This window comes from Pristiophorus japonicus, unplaced genomic scaffold, assembly GCF_044704955.1.
Source record: "Pristiophorus japonicus isolate sPriJap1 unplaced genomic scaffold, sPriJap1.hap1 HAP1_SCAFFOLD_337, whole genome shotgun sequence".
Taxonomy (NCBI): Eukaryota; Metazoa; Chordata; class Chondrichthyes; family Pristiophoridae; genus Pristiophorus; species Pristiophorus japonicus.
Genome location: NW_027253183.1, coordinates 134,686 through 151,066, shown reverse-complemented (window position 1 = coordinate 151,066; position 16,381 = coordinate 134,686). Strand labels below are relative to the sequence as shown.

General features: G+C 46.7%; 1 protein-coding gene across 1 annotated transcript in view; it reads left to right on the top strand.

The window, feature by feature from the left end:
- The first annotated feature begins 583 nt into the window (after positions 1–583).
- LOC139250031 (uncharacterized) overlaps positions 584–16,381 on the top strand; it is a 104,239-nt gene continuing 88,441 nt past the window's right edge. Inside the window, exon 1 of the mRNA XM_070872594.1 lies at positions 584–755. Coding sequence (XP_070728695.1) covers positions 704–755 — 52 coding nt within the window. The 5' untranslated portion in view covers positions 584–703. The remainder of the gene's footprint in view (positions 756–16,381) is intronic.

Below are 16,381 nucleotides of genomic sequence, written 5' to 3'. Positions count from 1 at the left end.
TGAAGACGCACCATTGTCCCAGAGAGAGAAGAAACGGGGAGCAAGGGTCAGTGGTGGAGCTGAGGCCGAAGGGAGCGGCACTGTTGGAGAAACCACGATAGCAGGAAGACTGTCGAAGGGACATTATATAAGAACGTAAGAAATAGGAGCAGGAGTCGGCCATACGGCCCCTCGATCCTGCTCCACCATTTAATACCATCATGGCTGAGATAAACCGAGACACTGTCTGCTCTCAGGTGGATGTAAAAGCTCCCATGGCACCATTTCAAAGAAGAGCAGGGGAGTTATTCTCGAGACCTCACCAGTATTTATCCCTCAATCAACAACAAAAACAAATTATCTGGTCATTATCACATTGCTGTTTGTGGGAGCTTGCTGTGCACAAATTGGCTGCCCCGTTTCCCACATTACAACAGTGACTACACTCCAAAAGTACTACAGTGGTTGTAAAGCGCTTTGAGACGTCTGGTGCTCGTGAAAGGCGCTATATAAATGCAGGTCTTTCTTTGTGTGAATATGTTTTTCCAGAGGACGGCCCACTTGCTCTTGTTATTTGTTCCTCTTTATGTGGTTTGTACTTGAGCTGTGAGAACCCTGTAAGGAAGTTCAGTGACAATCAGCTATCTCTGAAACATCGACGGTAGCATATTATACAGTGTGTGAATGAACAGGAATTTCATCTTTTAAAAATAATTAATTTGAAATGTTTGGCCCGAGGCTCACAGCCGTGACTCTGACCCTCTGTGTCGCAGTGGGTAAGTAAATGCCCAGAGTGGGGGCATCCAACCTGGGTTTGGTTTCATATGATCACATTTCTGAGTTTGATTTCGCGATTGTGGCCGGGTGGTGTGAGTCGGGTATTTTGCAGTCAGATATTTATGTTTAAGAATTGAGATATGTTGGGATTTCTCATGGTTCAGTGGACAAATACCCGGTAAGATGTGACACTGAGCCACACTGCCCAGTTATCCCACTCCTGGTCTGTGTGTGTGACTGCTGGGGTGTGGAGACCAATAGGATCAACTGCTCTTCCAGACTGAGAAGCCATCCACGATGTATTGTTCAGATTCACTTGTGAAGAACAGGCGTTGGGTGAGCTATCAGTAGGCTGGCCCCTCCTGTGAGGTAAGAAACTGTATTATACTAAAAGCAAAGGCTGACACAAATGCAAGGCAACGTGGAAATAAAGCAACAAAGGGATACAAAGAAAGTAAGAGCTGCATAAAGGAATACAGAAAAAACTGGTGATGATTATCAAAGCAAACAGCAGAAGTTATCAACAACAACAACTTGTATTTATATAGCACCTTTAATGTAGTGAAACTTCCCAAGGGGCTTCACAGGAGTATTATGAGAGATAAAATTTGACACCGAGCTGCATAGCAGAAATTAGTGCAGGTGATCAAAAGCTTGGTCAAAGAGGTATGTTTTAAGGATTATCTTGAAGGAGGAAAGAGAGGTAGAGAGGTTTAGGCAGGGAGTTCCAGAGCTTGGGGCCCAGGCAACAGAAGGCACGGCCACCAATGGTGGAGCGATTATAATCAGGGATGGGCAAGAGGGCAGAATTAGAGGAGCGCAGATATCTCGGGCGGGCGGGGGGGGCGGGGGTTGTGGGGCTGGAGGAGATTACAGAGATAGGGAGGGGCGAGGCCATGGAGGGATTTGAAAACAAGGATGAGAATTTTGAAATCGAGGCATTGCTTAACCGGAAGCTAATGTCGGTCAGCGCGCTCAGGGGTGATGGGTGAGTGGGACTTGGTGCGAGTTCGGACACGGACAGCCGAGTTTTGGATCACCTCTAGTTTACGTAGGGTTGAATGTGGAGGCTGGCTAGGACTGTGTTGGAATAGTCAAGTCTCGAGGTGACAAAGGCACTGATGGGTGTTTCAGTTTATTTGGAGAAAGGGAGCAGCTGAAGGGGAATGTGGGCCCAATAAAGACAGATACAGGCGAGACTATAATAGATAATAAGGGCACGGCAGACTTGGGCAATGGAAACTTTGCATCCATTTTTGAAGAACATACTGGAGTTAATGCATGTAAAAAATGTCACTGTATAAATATTGTGACTGAAGAGAGACAGATCTCCAGGACCTGCTGGTTACCACCCCGGATATTAAAAGAAACCAGTGAGGAAATTGTAGATGTGTTTGTCATAGTTTTCCAGAGTTCTCTAGAATCAGGAATTATGTCCTTGGTCTGGAAAATTGCAAATGGTGCTCCATATTTGAAGAAGGGGGAGGCAGAAAGCAAGGGCCCAAGTTTCGGGCCACGCCTAGAACGGCGCAGCCCCGACCTGGACGCCCGTTTCTCGCGCCACAAAGTGCGCTTAAAAAAAACTTACCTATTCTCCGGCTCCCTGCAGGTCCTCTGGAGCTGGGCGCGGTGCAGCACGAGCTGTGGGGGGCGGAGCCAGGTCCCTGCGCTGAAAACAGTGCCGGGACCTCTGCACATACGCACTACAGTGGGCACGCATGTGCAGTAGCTCCAGGTGCCCAAAACTGTGTGGGAGGGGCCCAAAGCACGCAGCCCCTAGCCCTGGCCGAATGGCCTCACTGGGGCTGCGTGGATAAGGCTGCACCTCCCACGCCCAGCTCCTGCTTCCTCCCGACCCGACTCGACTCCCGCTCCCCCCCTACCCAGACCCAACCTCTGCGCCCCCCCCCAGCGACCCGCGCTCCCGACCCCCCCTCCCCCCGGATCCCGGACCCAGGACCCTGGACCTGACACCACCTACCTGTAAATCCGGTGCTAAAAACGGGCCCATTCAGCCTCCCTGTTCAGCCTCCCTCTCCTTTTCTCTCCTTTCTATGTGCCTTTGTAACTTCCTGTTCCCATCTGCACAACTTCCTGTGTCTCCTAACTCAGTGCCATCTTGGATGTGTAACTCTGTCCCTCCATCCAAATCACTAATAAATATGGTGAAGAGCTGAGGCCCCAGTCCCGATCCCTGGGAAACACCACTTGTCACATCCTGCTAACTGACTAGAACTGGAGCAAACTAAATGCAGAGAATTGCAATTTCTAAGATACTCTATACTAAACCTGTTGCTCCAAAAAAACAGGAGCAACTCAGGCCAAAACTTGGCCCCCAAGTAACTACTGACCTGTCAGTTTAATGTCAGTTGTGGGGAAGTTGCTAGAACAGGTCACCAGGGACAGAGTGACCGAGCACGTGGACAAGTCTGAGCTGATCAAAGAGCCAGCATGGATTGTGAAGACTAGGTCATGTCTGGTTCATCGAGCTGAATGTGTTTAGGATCTCACTCACATGATGGATAGGGAAGTGTCTACGGATGTGGCCTGCATGAACTTCCAGAAAGATCAGGTTCCTGACAGATTAACAAACATGAGAAGACATGGAATTGAAGGGGACTCAGTGACATGTGTTGGTCATTGGTTGAGAGATAGGAGACAGTGACAGGTACTCTGATTAGCAGGAGGTGACAAGTGGTGTTTCCCAGGGATCGGGACTCAGCTCTTCACCATATTTATTAGTGATTTGGATGGAGGGATTGAGTTCCACATCCAAGATGGCACTGAGTTAGGAGACACAGGAAGTTGTGCAGATGGGAACAGGAAGTTACAAAGGTACATAGACAGACTCAGTGAGTGGGCAAAACTATGGCAGGTGGGGTTTATTAAAGGGAAGTGTGAGGTCATCCATTTTGGATCCAAGAAAGACAAATCGGAATATTTTTGAATGTGTTTTACTTGTATTTGTGAACATCATTGAGTGGGATACACCTATTTATGTGTCTCTATCTATACAGCAATCTATATTAAAATTCAGCCACCAGTGGATTTTACACAGGAATTTTTGAAAGAACATAAACTGATTATATTATACAAATATATATTAACTGTCTAAGTGCTGCAGCAAAGTAAAAGCCTCTTTCTTCGCTGAAACCACCTTTAGTGTTTTGAACTTGCCTTGTAGTCAGCAAATACACGAGGATGGGTCACAGTGCTTTGAAACGTAAACCGCTGGTGAACCAGTGAAAGTGGGTTAACAGCCTCGGGGGCAGGAAGCAGTGGCAGCAAAGGTAAGAAGGGATATTAGTTCACCAGTGCCAGCTGCTCCCTTCCTTTATTGATTTGTTGCTAGCCCATTCTCTCTCAATTCACCAATGTTGCTGTTAATCCATTCATCTGCTGATGTGCCTGCTGCTTCAGGAATTGATTTCCGTGTGTCCATGGCTCTGGAGTTGGTTCAGTTCTTACTGTCCCACTAACTTACTGATTTGTTGGTATTGCCACTGCTCCCATTTATTCACTGATGCTCACAACTCCATTCGTTTTCGAACCAGAATTTGGGGTTTGCAGTTCTCCGTGTGTTTAATCCGGTCCGCCAATACTTGGAGAAGCTGGGCTCCCCCTCGCTGTTTGCCGAGTGTGTTTGTGGCTGCACAAATCCAATTGTGGGCTGCAGCCCGACCCATTCAATGAGAACAACTTGTATTTATAGTGCCTTTAACGTAATAAACCCTCACAAGGTGCTTCTCAGGAACGGTATCAGACACAATTTGACACCGAGCCACATAAACAGATATTAAGCCAGGTGAAGAGGTCGGATTTAAGGAGTGACCAAAAGGAAGTAGAGGCGGAGAGGTTTAGGGAGGGAATGCCACAGCTTCGGGCCCAGACAGCTGAAGGCACGGCCACCAGAATGGTGGGGCGAAGGAAGTGGGGGATGCACAAGAGGCCAGAATTGGAGTGCAGAGTTCCCGGAGGGTTGAAGGGCTGGAGGAGGTTACAGAGATAGGGAAAGGGCAAGGCCGTGGAGTGATTGTAAACTCACTACCTGACTGATTTAATTTCCTCTTGTGGTTGAGACTGAAGTGAGCACTCGTACCTACCCACCCAAAGCATTTACAATCACCCAATTGATATTTTTGGCCGAACCGACCCCCCAGACTCCTCGTTAGCTGTTGTTGGGCCTTGAGCCTACTTGGGGCTGATTGGCCTATGTTGTGACCCAGATGAACTCGAAGCACACCCCAGGACTCGCTTATCAGGCACTAAACAGCCACCTACGTTTATTTAACGGAACTGGCGCCAGCACCATTAGCATACTCGAGGGTCCTAGCGCCTGCTTTAGGCGGCCGTCCCGAATGCCTAAAAATCTTCTGAGGCCATTGGATGTTTTCAGGCACTCTTGGGGTGAAGGACAGACGCTGGGAAATTGGTCATTCTTGCTCCTGTTTTCCGTCTGGATAATGGGTGCAATGATGACCAATTTCTCACCTAATATTTCTCCAAAGCAAACAATCTCAGGCTGTTCAAACTCTCCTCATAGCCTCAGGTGCCTGAAGAAAGAAACTTTTCTTTCACAGCCATAGTTCCCCGGCCTGTTTTGAAATAATGATGTTTTCAGTGATTGCCGTCCAAAATAACTATTAAGCAATTCATTAATAAGAGGAAGTTGAATAACAGAAACAGAGACATCCTTGGGGCTCAGTGCAATAAACCACATTGTGGAGTCTTGCTGGGACCCAAATTCCTCTTTATTTTTACAGCTCAGATTGTAACCAACAGGCCATCTCTTGGAGCAGGGGGAGTCAGTTAGTAACTCTGCCCTCCCCATGTCTCCCAGGAGTTAATGCCCAGTTAATGGACATGTGAAAAACTGTGCAACACCACATATCCCATCCGGCATTGCAAACCCGTTTAAAGTAGTTCCAAACTTCTGTGTTTTTAAAATATTTTTCTATTTGTGACATTCAGAGTGAAGCGTTTTAGAGCCACCGGTTTCTTTCTCCTTTTCTCCCCCTTCACATTACTGTGGCCGCAACCGAGACTCCGGGATGGTATGTTGCCTCCCTGGTGCAAGGGTCAAGGATGTCTCGGAGCGGGTGCAGGACATTCTGAAAAGGGAGGGCGAACAGCCAGTTGTCGTGGTGCACATTGGTACCAACGATATAGGTAAAAAAAGGGATGAGGTCCTATGAGACGAATTTAAGGAGGTAGGAGCTAAATTAAAACATAGGACCTCAAAAATAGTAATCTCGGGATTGTTACCAGTGACACGTGCTAGTCAGAGTAGGAATCGCAGGATTGCACAGATGAATACGTGGCTTGAGCAGTGGTGCAGAAAGGAGGGATTCAAATTCCTGGGGCATTGGAACCGGTTCTGGGGGAGGTGGGACCAGTACAAACCGGACGGTCTGCACCTGGGCAGGACCCGAACCAATGTCCTGGGGGAAGTGTTTGCTAGTGCTGTTGGGGAGGAGTTAAACTAATATGGCAGGGGGATGGGAACCAATGCAGGGAGACAGAGGCAAACAAAATGGAGACAAAAGCAAAAGACAAAAAGGAGATGAGTAAAAGTGGAGGGCAGAGAAACCCAAGGCAAAAAACAAAAAGGGCCACTGTACAGCAAAATTCTAAAGGGTCAAAGTGTAATAAAAAGGCAAGCATGAAAGCTTGGTGCCTCATTGCAAGGAGTATTCGGAACCCAGGAGAGGGCTCTGAGCTAGTTAGAATGGGTGAGAGCTCAGATGAACAGGACCCCAAGAAAGAATTCAAAAGGCAGGAGGCAACAGAGCAGAGTAGCACTGGGGTAAGTGTAAACCATAAGGTGATAGGAAGAGACAATATGTATGAATATAAAGGGGCTGCAGGAGGGGTCAAAACTAAAAATCATGGTTTAAAAACTAGTATTAAAACACTCTATCTAAACGCACGCAGCATCCAAAATAAAGTAAATGAGTTGACAGCACTAATCATTACAAATGGGTAGGATTTGGTGGCCATTACAGAAATGTGGTTGCAGGGGGGCCAAGACTGGGAATTAAACATACAGGGGTATCTAACAATTCGGAAAGATAGACAAGAAGGGAAAGGAGGTGGGGTAGCTCTGTTAATAAAGGATGATATCAGGGCAGTTGTGAGAGACGATATTGGCTCTAATGAACAAAATGTTGAATCATTGTGGGTGGAGATTAGAGATAGCAAGGGGAAAAAGTCACTGGTGGGCGTAGTTTATAGGCCCCCAAACAATAACTTCACGGTGGGGCAGACAATAAACAAGGGAATAATGGAGGCATGTGAAAAAGGAACGGCAGTAATCATGGGGGATTTTAACCTATTGGTCAAATCAAATCGCACGGGGTAGCCTTGAGGAGGAATTCATAGAATGCATAGGGGATTGTTTCTTAGAACAGTATGTTACAGAACCGACAAGGGAGCAAGCGATCTTAGATCTGGTCCTGTGTAATGAGACAGGAATAATAAACGATCTCCTAGTAAAAGATCCTCTCGGAATGAGTGATCACAGTATGGTTGAATTTGTAATACAGATTGAGGGTCAGGAAGTAGTGTCTCAAATGAGCATACTATGCTTAAACAAAGGGGACTACAGTGGGATGAGAGCAGAGTTGGCTAAAGTAGACAGGAAACACAGACTGAATGGTGGCACAATTGAGGAACAGTGGAGGACTTTTAAGGAGCTCTTTCATAGTGCTCAACAAAAATATATTCCAGTGAAAAAGAAGGGCGGTAAGAGAAGGGGAACCAGCCGTGGATAACCAAGGAAATAAAGGAGAGTATCAAATTAAAAACCAATGCGAATAAGGTGGCCAAGGTTAGTGGGAAACTAGAAGATTGGGAACATTTTAAACGACAGCAAAGAATGACAAAGAAAGCAATAAAGAAAGGAAAGATAGATTACGAAAATAAACTTGCGCAAAACATAAAAACAGATAGTAAAACCTTTTACAGATATATAAAACGGAAAAGAGTGACTAAAGTAAATGTTGGTCCCTTAGAAGATGAGAAGGGTGATTTAATAATGGGAAATGTGGAAATGGCTGAGACTTTAAACAATTATTTTGCTTCGGTCTTCACAGTGAAAGACAGAAAAACCATGCCAAAAATTGCTGGTCATGGGAATGTGGGAAGGGAGAACCTTGAGATAATCACTATCACTAGGGGAGTAGTGTTGGGCAGGCTAATGGGACTCAAGGTAGACAAGTCCCCTGGTCCTGATGAAATGCATCCCAGGGTATTAAAAGAGATGGCGGAAGTTATAGCAGATGCATTCCTTATAGTCTACCAAAATTCTCTGGACTCTGGGGAGGTACCAGCGGATTGGAAAGCAGTTAATGTAATGCCTCTGTTTAGAAAAGGGGGCAGACAAAAGGCAGGTAACTATAGGCCGGTTAGTTTAACATCTGTAGTGGGGAAAATGCTTGAAGCTATCATTAAGGAAGAAATAGCGGGACATCTAGATAGGAATAGTGCAATCAAGCAGACGCAGCATGGATTCATGAAGGGGAAATCATGTTTAACTAATTTACTGGAATTCTTTGAGGATATTACGAGCATGGTGGATAGAGGTGTACCGATGGATGTGGTGTATTTCGATTTCCAAAAGGCATTCGATAAGGTGCCACACAAAAGGTTACTGCAGAAGATAAAGGTACGCGGAGTCAGAGGAAATGTATTAGCATGGATAAAGAATTGGCTGGCGAACAGAAAGCAGAGAGTCGGGATAAATGGGTCCTTTTTGGGTTGGAAATCGGTGGTTAGTGGTGTGCCACAGGGATCGGTGCTGGGACCACAACTGTTTACAATATACATAGATGACCTGGAAGAGGGGACAGAGTGTAGTGTAACAAAATTTGCAGATGACACAAAGATTAGTGGGAAAGCGGGTTGTGTGGAGGACACAGAGAGGCTGCAAAGAGATTCAGTTAGGTTAAGCGAATGGGCTAAGGTTTGGCAGATGGAATACAATGTCGGAAAGTGCGAGGTCATCCACCTTGGGGAAAAAAAACAGTAAAAGGGAATATGATTTGAATGGGGAGAAATTACAACATGCTGCGGTGCAGAGGGACCTGGGGGTCCTTGTGCATGAATCCCAAAAAGTTAGTTTGCAGGTGCAGCAGGTAATCAGGAAGGCAAATGGAATGTTGGCCTTCATTGCGAGAGGGATGGAGTACAAAAGCAGGGAGGTCCTGCTGCAACTGTACAGGGTATTGGTGAGGCCGCACCTGGAGTACTGCGTGTAGTTTTGGTCACCTTACTTAAGGAAGGATATACTGGCTTTGGACAGGGTACAGAGACGATTCACTAGACTGATTCCGGAGATGAGGGGGTTACCTTATGATGATAGATTGAGTAGACTGGGTCTTTAATCGTTGGAGTTCAGAAGGATGAGGGGTGATCTTATAGAAACATTTAAAATAATGAAAGGGATAGACAAGATAGAGGCAGAGAGGTTGTTTCCACTGGTCGGGGAGACTAGAACTAGGGGGCACAGCCTCAAAATACGGGGGAGCCAATTTAAAACCGAGTTGAGAAGGAATTTCTTCTCCCAGAGGGTTGTTAATGATTTAGACGAGGGGATTAAATGTAGTATCTCCAAATTTGCAGATGACACTAAGTTGGGTGGCTGTGTGAGCTTCGAGGAAACATAGAAACATAGAAAATAGGTGCAGGAGTAGGCCATTCGGCCCTTCTAGCCTGCACCGCCATTCAATGAGTTCATGGCTGAACTATGAGGATGCTATGAGGCTGCAGAGTGACTTGAATAGGTTAGGTGAGTGGGCAAATGCATGGCAGATGAAGTATAATGTGGATAAATGTGAGGTTATCCACTTTGGTGGTAAAAACAGAGAGACAGACTATTATCTGAATGGTAACAGATTAGGAAAAGGGGAGGTGCAACGAGAACTGGGTGTCATGGTACATCAGTCATTGAAGGTTGGCATGCAGGTACAGCAGGCGGTTAAGAAAGCAAATGGCATGTTGGCCTTCATAGCGAGGGGATTTGAGTACAGGGGCAGGGAGGTGTTGCTACAGTTGTACAGGGCCTTGGTGAGGCCACACCTGGAGTATTGTGTACAGTTTTGGTCTCCTAACTTGAGGAAGGACATTCTTGCTATTGAGGGAGTGCAGCGAAGATTCACCAGACTGATTCCCGGGATGGTGGGACTGACCTATCAAGAAAGACTGGATCAACTGGGCTTGTATTCACTGGAGTTCAGAAGAATGAGAGGGGACCTCATAGAAACGTTTAAAATTCTGACGAGTTTAGACAGGTTAGATGCAGGAAGAATGTTCCCAATGTTGGGGAAGTCCAGAACCAGGGGTCACAGTCTAAGGATAAGGGGTAAGCCATTTAGGACCGAGATGAGGAGAAATTTCTTCACCCAGAGAGTGGTGAACCTGTGGAATTCTCTCAAGGGGTATGGCGAGAAAGCAACAAGTGGGTACTGAAGTTGCATGTTCAGCCATGAACTCATTGAATGGCGGTGCAGGCTAAAAGGGCTAAATGGTCTACCCCTGCACCTATTTTCTATGTTTCTATGTTTCTATGTTTAATCTGTGGAATTCTCTGCCCAAGGAAGCAGTTGAGGCTAGCTCATTGAATGTATTCAAATCACTGATAGATAGATTTTTAACCAATAAGGGAATTATGGGGAGTGGGCGGGTAAGTGGAGCTGAGTCCACGGCCAGATCAGCCATGATCTTGTTGAATGGCGGAGCAGGCTCGAGGGGCTAGATGGCCTACTCCTGTTCCTAATTCTTATGATCTTATTATGATCTTATTTCCTCCCCAACCCCCTCCTTTCTAATGATGAAAGCGATAGCCAGATCGCACGTGTGGTGGCCCAGTATCGATGCGGACTTAGAGTCCAGCGTGCACAAATGTAACACATGTTCACAGTTAAGCAATGCACCCAGGGAGACGCCACTAAGTTTATGGTCCTGGCCCTCCAAACCGTGGTCCAGAGTCCATGTCGACTGTGCAGGCCCATTCTTGGGAAAAATGTTTTTAGCGGTTGTAGATGCGTACTCCAAATGGATTGAACGTGTGATAATGTCGGCAAGCACGTCTGCTGCCACCATTGAAAGCCTACGGGCCATGTTTGCCATGTACGGCCTGCCTGATGTCCTTGTAAGTGACAATGGGCCGTGCTTTACCAGTGCCGAATTCAAGGAATTCACGACCCGCAATGGGTTCAAACTGACAAGTCTGCCCCGTTTAAGCCAGCGTCCAATGGTCAGGCAGAACGAGCAGTTCAAACAATCAAGCAGAGCTTGAAAAGGGTAACGGAAGGCTCACTGCAGACTCGTTTATCCCGAGTCCTGCTTAGTTAACACACAAGACCCCACTTGCTCACTAGGGTCCCTCCCACTGAACTGCTCACGAAAAGGGTCCTTAAGACAAGGCTCTCATTAGTCCACCCTGATCTACACGAACAGGTAGTGAGCAGGCGGCTTCAACAGAATACATATCATGATCGCGCAAATGTGTCATGCGAAATTGAAGTAAATGACCCGGCATTTGTGTAACTATGGACAAGATCCCAAGTGGCTTTCTGGCACTGTTTTGGCCAAAGAGGGGAGTAGGGTGTTTGTGGTCAAACTTGCAAATGGAATCACCTGCAGAAAACACTTGGACCAAACCAAACTCAGATTTACGGTCTATCCAGAACAACCCAAAATAGACTCTACCTTTTTCGACCCTCCAACAAACACACAAGTGGCAACCGACCCAGCGGTTGACCACAAAGCAGAACCCATCACCCGCAGCAACCCAGCAAGGTTCACCACCCCCAGCAGCCCAGCAAGGCCAGCTGCGCAGCAACCCAGCGAGGGCCCAACAAACGACTCACCAAGACCAGCATTTACACCGAGACGATCAACCGGGGAAAGGAAGGCCCCAGATCGACTCACATTGTAAATAGTGTGTGGAATTCTCTACCACAGAAAGTTGTTGAGGCCAATTCACTAAATATATTCAAAAAGGAGTTAGATGAAGTCCTTACTGCTGGGGGGATCAAGGGGTATGGCGAGAAAGCAGGAATGGGGTACTGAAGTTGCATGTTCAGCCATGAACTCATTGAATGGCGGTGCAGGCTAGAAGGGCCGAATGGCCTACTCCTGCACCTATTTTCTATGTTTCTATGTTTCTATTGACTTTTTGGTGGGGGGGCGGGGCGGGGGGGAGTGTTGTTATGTATGTAAACCTGTAAATACCATGTCTAACCACCAGGGGGCTTATCCCCTGGAGTCCCAAGGAATCCCACAATCCCTTGGGAGCACCTATATATAAGGAGGCCTCACAGGCTGGAGAGGCACTCTGAGATCTGTAATAAAAGACTACAGTCACATTTACTTTGAGCTTGCAGTATCTAGTCTGACTCTTTATTCAAGACATAACAGATATAATTTCCAAACCTGCCACATTGCTGCCACAATTTCTGATCTATGAGGGGGACCCGCATGAATGTCCATTACCCCTGATTAACTTTGAGACCCATCCTGTGCAGAGAGAGCCCATACAGGGTGCACCAGATGTCTACATCGATGGGGCCTCATATCACATTGAAGGATCCCCCACACCGGGTATGCTGTGGTATTGCTAGAAAGAACCATCCAGCAAAGATGCAACAGGCAATCCTCACAATATGCAGAAATCGCTGCACTTCTAATTGCTGTGAAGGAGACCTCAGATAGACCGGTGAATATTTGGTCCGATATTGCCTATGCATAAACACCATGTTCTCCTTGCCCCTATACCACAAAAATGACTATCGTACGTTATATGGCAAGGCCCTGGTCCATGGGCCCTGGTTACGCCTACAATGGTCATACCTTGGATAGCGATCCCAGCCCTGCTTCATAGGAAAGGTAGCAGCCCATAGAAAAGGGGGTCCACATAGCGAGGCAAATTCCAGAGCAGACAGAGCCCCCAAGGATGCTGCAATTGATGGGGAGATAGAGGATATAATTGTTGAGCCCTGCAATGCAGTTAGCAAGGGCTCCCCACAGATCACCTAGATTTAAAATCCCTGCAGCAGCAATACTGGTCATAAGCACCTGGCACGAGGAAGGCAGACCCCTTCCTCAACCAACAGCCTAGACTCCCAATACCAGACTAGCCACTGCCCCTGCCTCAGATGAGCAGTTGTTGATGTTCCAAAGAAAGCCAAACGCCTGCCCAATGGTGTGTGTTCCACCAGAGATGGCTCAGGAACTGCTCTCCCTCTTTCACTCCCACCCCACAGCAGGGCACTATTCGGCCATGGTAACCTTCTATAAGGTAGCATCCAGAGCTTGGTGACCTTCCATGAGGGAAACAATCGACCAATATGTGGCACGATGCCTACCATGCCTACAACACAATCTTCCCGCGTGTACTAACTGAACCTTGCTTCAAAGCGTGCCTCCACCTCAAGGTCCATGGACTCACCTCCAGGTAGATTTCATTGGGCCACTAGTACAGGTGCAAGGTCATTTCAGCATGCCCTAGTGGTGCTGGATCAATTCACTAAATGGATCGAAGCATTCCCCTGCCTCTCCAACACCACAATCACAGCAGCCAACACACGACTGAATCATGTGTTTTGTAGGTAGGGAGTACTGGTACAAGTGGACAGCGATCAAGGTTCACACTTTACCAGTAGGATTTTTACCCACCTGTTGGAAATGTTGGGGTAAAACACAAACTACATATTGCTCACCGCCCCCAGTCGCCCGGAGGGGTTAAAAGGGGGAACAGCGACAGTGCACTGGAAATCCGGGAAGGGGAGGGTCTCTGCTGGAGATGTTATTGTACTGTAGTGAACCCCTGATGTGTGGCGTACACCTTACGAGGTGTACAATGTATCAGGCCCAGTATGTGTATACAAGTCATGGGGAACATTGTGTGACAACCAATGCCAAGACGATGAGGCATGGGACTTAGGAATAACCTATTAAGTCGCCCACCTTTTGTTTCACGCCAACCGCCCCGACTGTATTGGGTGACTATCGGCTGCTCCCGGTAAGCATTCATAACATCACCGACGTCAGGGTAGTGTTTCTAGAACAAGCAGAGGCCCTGAGAGTGGTGGATAACTTTGGCCGTCCACTTTCCCCTCTCTCTCTCTCCAAGCTTAAAATCCATTCTACAGCAGTCATCCACCTCACACAAACATTTAATACAATGAGACAGAACAATGCCATAAACAGCAGAGCTATACAAAAGCTCGGAGTCAGCCCATGGTGGAAAACAGTGTATGATGGAGGACAACACCCCTGGCTCAGGACCCTCTCTCTCAATGTTTATGATACCATCATAAGGAAAATGAGGAAGAGGATGAGACAAATGAGGAGGATTTTAATTTGGAAATAGGACAATTTTTACGTGACATAGTTGGTGATCATTAGGATCTGCTACGTGAGAAAACTCCTGAGAAAGCTGAACCACCATATGCGAGCCCTGTGGAGATAAACCAAATGAGGGGTCAATAAGGATATTTCTGCCTCGAGGCAGGACATTTGTAAGAATAAAGATATATATTAATGATAGAATTGATATGGAATGTATGTAATAACGGTGAATTGTGTGTGTGTGTATAACTGTCGAAAGTGCAGATTACAGACAGGTTGCAGTTCAAGAGACAAAATACATCCAGTTAAAGCCTCCTCTTCTGCGTGGAGCTTAAGGAACAAAAGGAATATGATTTTTGGGGTGGGCAGGCCCATCAAAACTCACCAAACTAGAAAAGGTGTTAATGGGAAAACGATGAACCTAATCAAGGAGCAGTTCCAATTCCTGCAGATAGTTACATGGGTGAGGAGAGCCAATAAAGAACTACCCTGGAACCAAGACCCAATTCTGGGGCTTTACCAACGAAACTCCAGTGAATACAGGCCCAGTCGATCCAGTCTCTCCTCACATTCAGTCCTGCCACCCCGGGAATCAGTCTGGTGAACCTTCGCTGCACTCCCTCAATAGCAAGAATGTCCTTCCTCAGATTAGGAGACCAAAACTGAACACAATATTCCAGGTGGGGCCTCACCAAGGCCCTGTACAATTGCAGTAAGACTTCCCTGCTCCTATATTCAAATCCCCTAGCTATGAAGGCCAACATGCCATTTGCCTTCTTCACTGCCTGCTGTACCTGCATGCCAACCTTCAATGACTGATGTACCATGACACCCAAGTCTTGTTGCACCTCCCCTTTACCTAATCTGCCGCAATTCAGATGATATTCTGCCTTCATATTTTTTCCACCAAAGTGGATAACCTCACATTTATCCACATTATACTGCATCTGCCATGCATTTGCCCACTCACCTAACCTGTCCAAGTCACCTTGCAGCCTCTTAGCGTCCTCCTCACAGCTCACACCGCCACCCAGTTTAGTGTCATCTGCAAACTTGGAGATATTACACTCAATTCCTTCATCTAAATCATTGGTGTATATTGTAAATATCTGGGGTCCCAGCACTGAGCCCTGCGCACCCCACTAGTCACTGCCTATCATTCTGAAAAGGACCCGTTTATCCTGACTCTCTGCTTCCTGTCTGCCAACCAGTTCTCTATCCATGTCAATACATTACCCCCAATACCATGTGCTTTAATTTTGCATACCAATCTCTTGTGTGGGACCTTGTCAAAAGCCTTTTGAAGGTCCAAATACACCACATCCACTGGTTCTCCCTTGTCCACTCTACTAGTTACATCCCCAAAAAATTCTAGAAGATTTCTAAACTTGGTTGAAATACAGAAACTCCAACATGAAACATACCCAATCAAGGTTACCTTACAGAGAAATCTTCAACTGAAGAGGAGAGAGTAATAGAACATTGTACGAGGAACATGTGTTTGAAACACAGCTAATCTGTGTTTTCAGCATGAGTTGGCGGATCGTGTTTCGCAATGGTTGAGCGGTAAGTAGCTGAACCAGTGGTTCTGGGTCAGGTGACCACTCCCGGGGAGGTCAGGAAGGTCAGGATCAGAATCCGCCAACTCATGCTGAAAACACAGATTAGCTGTGTTTCAAACACATGTTCCTCGTACAATGTTCTATTACTCTCTCCTCTTCAGTTGAAGATTTCTCTGTAAGGTAACCTTGATTGGGTATGTTTCATGTTGGAGTTTCTGTATTTCAACCAAGTTTAGAAATCTTCTAGAATTTTTTGGGGATGTAACTAGTAGAGTGGATAAAAGTTGGGTGGCAGTGTGAGCTGCGAGGAGGATGCTATTAGGCTGCAGAGTGACTTGGATAGGTTAGGTGAGTGGGCAAATGCATGGCAGATGAAGTATAATGTGGATAAATGTGAGGTTATCCACTTTGGTGGTAAAAACAGAGAGACAGACTATTATCTGAATGGTGACAGATTAGGAAAAGGGAAGGTGCAACGAGACCTGGGTGTCATGGTACATCAGTCATTGAAGGTTGGCATGCAGGTACAGCAGGCGGTTAAGAAAGCAAATGGCATGTTGGCCTTCATAGCGAGGGGATTTGAATACAGGGGCAGGGAGGTGTTGCTACAGTTGTACAGGGCCTTGGTGAGGCCACACCTGGAGTATTGTGTACAGTTTTGGTCTCCTAACTTGAGGAAGGACATTCTTGCTATTGAGGGAGTGCAGCGA